Source organism: Pisolithus orientalis (assembly GCF_024613125.1).
Source record: "Pisolithus orientalis strain OTSU chromosome Unknown F5J12scaffold_46, whole genome shotgun sequence".
In the NCBI taxonomy this organism is placed as follows: domain Eukaryota; kingdom Fungi; phylum Basidiomycota; class Agaricomycetes; order Boletales; family Pisolithaceae; genus Pisolithus; species Pisolithus orientalis.
Genome location: NW_026260827.1, coordinates 174,491 through 183,776, shown reverse-complemented (window position 1 = coordinate 183,776; position 9,286 = coordinate 174,491). Strand labels below are relative to the sequence as shown.

Sequence of the window (9,286 nt, the reverse complement as noted above, 5' to 3'; positions counted from 1 at the left end):
CCTATTATTAGCCATTATCTTGTTTTGTAACTCTCAAGTGAGTGCTGTAAATAGCATAGCCCACTCATTCACCAGGTGTCCATCTATTGGGATTCATCAGTGGCTGTATTAGCAGACTCAGATGTGTTGGCCAAATCAGACTATTAATTGCATTTGTGTTGAATGGCAGCTTGCTATCACATATTGCACAGTCCATTCATTTGCAAAGGTTCCATCTATCAGGTTCCATCAGCTCCAGTTTTAGCAGAATGAGACCATCCTGCTATCTCATTTTTTAAGTTTCAAGTTAACTATTCTACATCACAAAGGCATGCATTCACTAAGCTTCCACCTATTGGGATACATTAGCAGTTGTTTTAGTAGAATGGGATTATCCGTTGCAATTCTGTTGGCTGTCTAGCCATTATTGTCTTTTTCTCACTCTTAAATAAAGGTTGAATATATGATGCGGCATGAGTGGTCAATTAAAATGGAAATATAAAATGACATTGTATGTACTGTGGAGGAGTAAAATGATAGATGGCCTCATTCACCCTGCTGTCCTATCTGTCCTTGTCTCATCTGCCAGAGGCCCTAAGAGATCAATGAGATCATCACCCAATGCTTGTCCATATACCCAAATATGCAGAGCCTCCAGCTTGCAAGCCATCCTGTCCAGCATCTGCATGGTTTTGTCCTGTTGTATTTGGAAATCATACATTTGATCCTTGTAGTATTGGTGGTGGGCCTCAGCATTGCAGAGTCGATGTTCCAAATCTTCAATTCACTCTTTGATTGTGTTGGACATTTGTGACACCTCAGCAATTGGGGCACAGATGGGTGACAGTGCACTGGGAGTTGCAGCAGTTGTGAGTTGGACGGGTGCTGCTGTTGTCAATGGGTGGGTGTCTGCTTTGAATACAAGGGTTAACTGCAATAATTAGCATAAATGTAGAGTGATTAGACATACCTGCTGCCATAGATCCCTCTACCTCCTGCACAATGGATGGGCCAGCCTTGACAATCGAATCCACTCATACAGTGGCTGGGATTGGATGGGAATCACTGTGTTTGAATGCAGGAATATGAATCTCTAAATAAAATTTGAGTCAGCATAAATACATGAAATTGTGAACATACTGAGTGAAGATCCCTTGGGAATTGTCTCTACCTGGTTGGAGGGCCCAACCCTGGCATTGATGGCTTTGGAAGCCATCAAAAGATGTCACTTTTGGGGATGTTCCTTTGGGCTTTGGGATTCTTGGGCCTCCATCATCAGGGACAGACTTCAAGCTTGCTTTTTTCCCCTGGCTTGCAATGGATTCTGTCAAGTTGGAGTGGCAATCCCACCTTTGGCATGGCTACATTGAATTTTGCAACCATCACATGGGAAGCAGGACTTCCCAGGGTTCTTGTGGTATTGGGCCTTGTGTCTGTGGCACAACTTGCAGGAATGGGGGTCAGGGGAAGGCATCCTTCTGGCAGCTATGGCAGTGTGACCATATAGTCCATCTGACAGTGGATGAGGCTTGTGTTTCGATTGGCCTTGAGTGGGATTGTCTTTGTCATCATTGGTTTCCACTGTTGCCTTCCTAGAGTGGGATCAATGTCTGGATTGATGGGACATCATTTTTGTGGCAGCTTTGCACTTCTGCCTGCCTCACACTGGTTCTTCCTCATCGTCTTCCTTCTCTGGCACCTCATCTTCACCCTCATCATCCACCTCCATCCTGTGTGAGCTATCCACTATCATTTGCTCCACCTCTGCTTCAGTCACTTTCCATTTCCTTTGTCGCTCATAGGCATTTCAGTCTCTTGAGCAGGTGGTGTTGGTCTTGGCACCATGCAGGGCATAGGGGGGCCCAACCAGTGGTAGTTGTATTGATGCTTGATGATGTTGAGCCACTTGTGGTTGGTGACATTGGTTTTGGAAGGGGATAGGGCAGTCTTCCACTCAGGCCATGGGTGCTCAATTGAGCCAAGGTCTTCATGCCACTTTAAGAACATGTTGACACTGATGAGGGTCATTGGAATCTCATCTGTCCTAGTGATGAGGTCACATACAGCATCCTGAATGCATCAGTTAGTGAAAAAAATGTGATGATGCTATGATGTACTAGTTCATCATTTATCACCTTGATGGCACCTCTCCACTTCACAATCTTGTCTGCCTTTCCCAGCTTGCTGCTTTCCACAATATCCTTGAAGTAAATTTGAAGGATGCAGTTGGCTGCAGCATCGAGCTCAGGCAATTTCTTGAAGAGCTTGCAAGATGATGACGATGACATGTTTCTGATGATGAGACAATGGAGTAGTTTGACAGTGAGAGTGGTGATGGTGATTGGAGAGTGGAAGAGTCAGAGGTTAAAGATGGATGATGAGATACATGGATGTTGCATGTTTTATCCTGCCTATGAATGATTCCCACAACATGATGGCAATACTGGTACAAGTCAATAATCCTGAATGCATATATGAAGCAGAGGCTCAGATAAAAATATGATGTGTTGTTCTGGAATAGCATTGCTGTTTGTTTTGTGTGTTTCCCATCTGCTCCAATGGTGGAGCCTGGCTTGCAGCTACATAGACCAGCACCTGAGATTCCAACTAAATAGGCAAATCATCCAATGTGAAACACAATTTATAGTGGGAAATTCAGATACTCTATAGTGCGAGAGGTTCCACTTTCTTCATTTCTTGTCTTCCTGGGCCTGTCTCATGCAGTGCCAAGGGTTTGTAATCCTGTGATGGATGGATCAGCCCATCTTATGTTGTAACACTGGTTTTTGTTTTCCCTTATCTGCTGCCTGAGAATACCATGGATGGGCCCATCCTTATGTAGATCCCTTTGATCTCCCTTTCTGCTGCCTGAGAATGCCTTACATGGACTGTCCTTATGTAGATAGCTTGGATCTCCCTTTCTGCTGCCTAAGAATACCATACATGGACTCGTCCTTATGTCGCAACTGGGGTGCATCTTGCTAGATGGGCCTGTCCATTTGTTGTGATGATATACATGATACTACTGAAGGGCCTGTCCTTGTGTTGTGATGCTATTAGATGATATTACTGACAGGCCCATCCATATGTTGCAACAATATAAACAATACTACTGAAGGGCCCATCCTTATGTTGTGATGCTATTAAACAACATTACTGATGGGCCTGTCTTTATGTTTTGACAGGGTGCATCTTACTGGGGCCAGGCCCACCCATATGTTGTGATGCTATATGAGATTACTGATGGGCCTGTTGTAGGGAGCAGTATACTCCCTGAGGCCAAAACAGGGATGCTAACACCAAAATCCTGCTGTTACCAACCATGCCTGTCATCTTCAGAATTATTACATCTGCCTCATGTGCTGCCTTGCCTGTTGAACCTTCAGAGCTCCCCTGTCCATCAATAACACACACCAGTCATCATCCCAGAATTCCATGTCAACATCAACCTGACATATGTCTATCCAGAATTCTGCAGTCATGTTGCTTCAACCTTTGCCTTGCCATGTAGCTGGGAAACCATGTAGATCATCAGTAAAAACTCTGGTTACCCCTCTCATTCCTTTCCTGTGAACCTTTCTCTGCAATGTGAGAACCCCTTTTGCATCTACAGCCTCTACCCTTTGCATTCCACTCCATGGTACAGTGTACACTCATCCTGTTTGAAGATATCCATCTTTCCTGTTGGTCTTTCTCAGTTATTACTTTACAGTTAGTTTTTACATGTTGCTGTATGGTCTTGACATCTGACACATTGTCCCTTTTGTTTTTCAGAATTTTGCTTTACCTGCCCCACAATTCTCCAATCAGTACCTTACTATCCATGTACTATATAATTCCACCTCAGTGATGTAAAAGAATCATCATTTTTCTAGGACTCACCATCTGTGTCATATGCAGGTCTAAAAAGTTCAAAGAGTCTTGCATCTACTGTGTCTGCTTCATATCTGAGTCCTTGTGTCTATTGTGTCTTCTGTGTCTTTGTGTCCTTGCATCTACTGTGTCTCATTTCCCCTCCCATGTGCTTAATTCATCTCAGAGTTACTTTGTCAGGTCAAGATCATCACCCAGAATTTCAAAAGCAAGTCTATTCCTACCTCCATCTCTGCAGAATTAAATTCCATGCCCCACATTTGACTCCTCAATTGACTCTACCACCATATTCTACATCTCCTTCCTACTCTGCACCCCTTGGGTCAAGTCTAGGGATTACCCTACAGCTTTCCCCCTTATTTGCATGCTACCTGGAGGTAGTGTCCCACACCATCTTTATGTTGTGACAATATAAATAATATTACTGAAGGGCCTGTCCATATGTTGTGATGCTATACATGAGATTACTGATGGGCCTGTCTTTATGTTTCATCAGAGGTACATCTCACTGTGGATGGGCCCATCCATATGCTGTGACAATATAAATAATATACTGAAGGGCCTGTCCATATGTTGTGACTCTATTAGATGATATTAGTGATGGGCCTGTCTTTATGTTTTGACAGGGTGCATCTTACTGGGGCTGGGCCCACCCATATGTTGTGACAATATAAATAATACTACTGAAGGGCCCATCCATGTGTTGTGATGCTATACATGAGATTACTGATGGGCCTGTCCATATGTTGCATAATACTACTGACAGGCCTGACCTTATGTTGTGACTCTACTAAATGATACTAGTGATGGGCCTGTCTTTATGTTTCAACAGCAGTACATCTTACTGTCAACAGGCCTGTCTTTATGTTGCGACAGGGGTACAGCTTATTATGAATGGGCCTGTCTAGATGTTGCAACACCATAAATGATATTACTCCCAGGCCTGTCCACATGTTGCCAACTTTGTATTCTAATCATAGACAGGCCCATCCTTATGTTGTGACCCTCTCCATGTTATGATAGGCAGGCCTGCCTTGATGTTGCAACAGGGGTGTAACCTACCAGGACAGGCCTGTCCATGTCTTACAGCAACTCAGTATACTTAATTGGTCACAGGCCTGTCTAAATGTTTCAACATCCTTACCCACCATGGGCCCTCCCATATGTTGTGGTAATGCACTTACAGGCCCATACATATGTTGCTCTCACTTTAGTCCCTCAGGCCTGTCCATGTGTACTGGCTAATCTATTTAGGCAGGCCTGTCTCGGGGTCTATATAAGTGTTGGTGTTTTGGCACACAGGCTGCCCATGTGTTGTGACTAAATGTGACTACACTATGTGTCCATCTGTACTCTTCCTCTGAAATACAAGGGCTGAGATTGTGCAATGGGGTAGTGCATGAGCTAAACCCAACACCCTCACTCCACTCTGCCTTCATCTCAGTGGACTTTGTTCCTGCCAACACTTTGCCAGTTGGAGTTCAGTTCTTTCTGTTGGACTTGCTTCCAAACCTCCCCCCAGGCCTCATCCAGCATCAGAGTTGGTCGGAGTAGGCCTGGACTTGACACTCTGTCAGGGTGTGCAAATTTAACTCAACAGCTTGAAAGCCTTTTTCATCACTACAGTGGTGAGGGGAGTGCAGAAGGGTCAAGGGCAAAGGCACATCAGCAGGGCCCAGTTTGCAATGTTGAAGATTGTATGGAGGTGGGTACAAATCAGACTCAGCCAAGAGTATTCAAGGTCATGCTGCCCTCTGGTACATTGTGTTGTTGGGACATGAAGTGCCCCTGTGGTACTTGACCACTGTGCGATGTTTTGGCTGCTTACATAAGCTGAAATAGCGCACATTCTTGTAGTATTTTCTACTAGTATTCCCTCAGTAGTTTGTTCACTACCAAGGGTAAGTCCATTCATATTACAACTATTCTACTATACTGACATCCTGTAGTAGCCTACAGATATTTCTACACATGTCTCCTCTCCACTCCCTTGCTTGGGAACTCACCTGGTCTCCATTAGCTCATTCTGCAGGATTTGTCCTCCAGCACTTCAATCTGGAAGGCCTGAAATGCAAGACTTTCCATTTGGTCCCTTTCCACATTTATGTGGAAGCTCCCAGCATGCAAGATGTCCAACTCAGGCTTCCCCCTTTGCACACCAACCTTGTCTCACAGATCATGCCAGTACCAATGGAAGAAATGGAACCCTTTGTACAGCCAAGCAACATACCTGTTCACTCTTGGGTTTGCTTGTTAACAAGTGGCCTCAAGAATGAAATTGCCTATGTAAAGTGCATCAAAGGCAACTTGGTGTACCTTCTTGTTATTCCTTGGAATTTGCCCTACATCTCTGGTGGTGAGAACTCTGTGGCCTGCCAGGAGCTTTTTGACATGGACCTGGCCCACCAACATGGCCTGGAGGTAATCCTTACCCTGAGTCTGGAGGGGCATACTATTGCCCACTGCCTCTGGTCTCAGTACCACTGCAGCCCTCCTCACAGGTGTTTTCAGAGGTGTAATGTTGAGCCAGTGAGCCTGCCTACTCCTGAGCAAATTGCATGGTTCATTGTGTCAGACATGGATCCCAATTTGGTTGCACATACCTTGACTCATTTCTCTGCTCAAAGGTGGCAGGTAGGAGATCATGGCAAGATTCAGGCTGGGGAGTTTGTCAACAAGGTAGCCTACACTGTGATGGATGTCCAAGGTGAATCAGTGACTGTTCATTTGGATAATCCTACTCTGGAATTGCCTACATCTCTGGAGATTTCAATTCATGACTTCAAATGCAAGTTTTGCAGTGGTGATTCAGTAGACATCATTGCTGGCCCTCATCATGGTTTTGAGGGCATGGTACTCAGTGTTGATGTGATTGAGGACATGACTCTTTTGTGGGGAAACAGCAGACAACAGGCAAGTCAGGGTATTTGGAGTAAAATCCTTTGCTAACACTTGCTCATAGATGGACATCCCTACAATCTTCCTAGCATCACACAGAGTGCTGCTGAGCTATCCCAACCAAGACCCCCACAATCAACTGCAACACCATCCCCCAGTTGAAGAGCACTTCATAGAGCCTGGGGACACAGTATGTATCATTAGCAGACCCTACAGGGGCCTTGCAGGCTGAGTGCAATACTTCTCCTGCAGCCTCAGACAAATATGGGTCATGCAGCACATCAAAAAGGCATTCAATGACAAAGATGCCAAGGGGGACAAAGGCAAGTCCAAGGCTCAAGTACCAGATGTTCCTGGTAAGGACAGTGACAGCAATGGGGCTGACAATGAGGAGGTGATCATTGTCAGCTTGGACAACATCCAAGTGACAGCTTGACCAACACTGCAGTTCTCAAAGGAGAAGGGGTGGGATGTTTCTAAAGGCAACCTAATACAAGTCATATGGGGTCCTGCTGCAGATGTCAAAGGTGTTGTTCACAGTGTCAACCTGATCACTGCAACCCTTACGCTGGAGTCTGAAGATGGTCCATGGGTATGTGGCTCTACATTGCCTGTCATCCCATCTCTCTAATGGCATCATAGTACAACATCCCTATTAACTTCTGCACTAAATTAAGGGACTACTCCCTTCATTATGCAGAATGACATATTGGATGTGAAGTATGGATCATCTTGGGTCCAAATAAGGGATACAGTGGGATGCTGTGATCAGTAGGCCAAAATTTGTGCACAGTTGAAATCCATTCCAGTGCCATGACATTCAAAAATACTGCAGTCACCTCCAGGTAAGTCACTTCATTGCTAGGGGTCATGCATGTTGGAGTGAAATGACCCCTGTCCTTACTTGGACTTAGGCATGTGATTGTGTCGCTTACATAAGCTGTTAGAGCGCACCCATACACTAGTAAAATTTACCTAGTCCCTCAGTAGCTTGACAGACTACTGACAGTGAGTACACTTCTACATAGATAGAATATCCTTACTAACTTGTATAGTTCCCTACAGGTACTATACTCAATACAAGTAGCTTGGCAGACTACTGAGGTTCCCTACAGATTCCTCACTGGGTTTCCCTCTGCAACCCCACAAACTGCTTCAATGCACTGATGTTTCCTTTTTAGATTTGGCATCTTGCTTGATGGGACACCACTAGGTTCCTCATGCTTGGCAGCATTCAACCATATGCAACAGGGGTGTTTCATAACTCAATCTCAATGTCACAGCACCGCTCTGCCTCCACTGCTGAGTGAAAATCCCTCAGTGGATCCAGGTCCAAGCAACCCCTGGGTCACCACTCCTGATGATGTCAATCTGCAACATCACAGTGAGCAGGAGCAACAAACCATTGACTATGGTATGTCAATTCTCTCCCTCCTCTCACTACACATTCTCTTGACTTTGCTGTTTAGGATGCATGTCCTGGCTCTTTGACAATGACTTTTGTAACTTCAGCAAGTGGCATGTCTGCTTGAGAGTTGGGCTTGCCTACAATTGCAGGACCCTGGGCAAGCAGGTGGTTTGCACCACCATTCCAGATCATTTCTTTTCAGAGAAGCATGGTGTGGCACCTCCTGGGCATGTGTTGGTTACCATGACCTCAAGCATGGTAAGCACCATCATTGAACACCACACTATTCTGGCATGCAACTTGTCCCCTGCCAACCCAACAAGTACTGGTCAGTTCTGCCTAATACTGAACAGCATGCTCCAAGGTGAAATTCACTACATCAATAAATGTCAAACTAAGAAATCCCCAAAAGGGGTGGTATTAGAGGATGGGACTCAGCTTCCATTATGTGATGTTTGCCTGGTCATTGCTGCATGACTGATTGATGCCACAAGGTAGGTCTTTCAGCCTAATCATAATCAATTTACTGACATTTTGTCAGTGCTTCTCATATAGTCACATTGTATAGTTATCAATTTGACTATGTTTATATTTCGACATAATTTACCTTTGACACAAGCATCTTTACAAGTTTATCACATCCTGTATGTACTATACCTGGGAGAGAGGAGCTCCAGCATTAGTACAGGGATTAGTATCTCAGACCATCCTGGTATAGAGTGGAGCAGAAGGGGCACTAGGGGGCTAATGTATATCATGTTAGCAGAAGGGGTGGCAGGGGAGTGAAGTGAGGTCCTGGGTGGATGTGGTCAGTGTGGTTAACTTCACATTGATTGCAGAGGGCACTGCTGGTATTCAAGGTAATTCTCTACTTGATCTCAATATGCTCCAACATGTCCATTGTAGATGGCATATGTTCAAGTAAAATCATCAATACTGGTATGGAATAATCATGATCTCCACATTTTGTTGAGTGAAGGGGCAGAAAATAGCCTTGTATCTATTGAGAGGGAGGGGTCTACCTGATGAATTATGCAGCACACAAACATTAGGAAATGCTCTAAGCCAAGGGCTGCAGTGACCCTGAAAAACAGTTAGAGGCAACAAAGTAAGTGCAGAGAAGAACTT

General features: G+C 44.8%; 1 protein-coding gene across 1 annotated transcript; it reads left to right on the top strand.

Annotated features, from left to right (window-relative positions):
* Positions 1–5,823: 5,823 nt before the first annotated feature.
* Positions 5,824–8,526, top strand: F5J12DRAFT_785986 (uncharacterized protein; the record flags this gene model as incomplete). The annotated part of the gene is made up of 10 exons (XM_051743341.1): positions 5,824–6,273; positions 6,487–6,775; positions 6,840–6,940; positions 7,028–7,153; positions 7,199–7,342; positions 7,451–7,521; positions 7,560–7,595; positions 7,932–8,164; positions 8,220–8,416; positions 8,512–8,526. 10 exons carry the CDS (start codon positions 5,824–5,826, stop codon positions 8,524–8,526), a joined length of 1,662 nt encoding a protein of 553 aa, XP_051595912.1.
* Between the last annotated feature and the right edge of the window lie 760 nt (positions 8,527–9,286).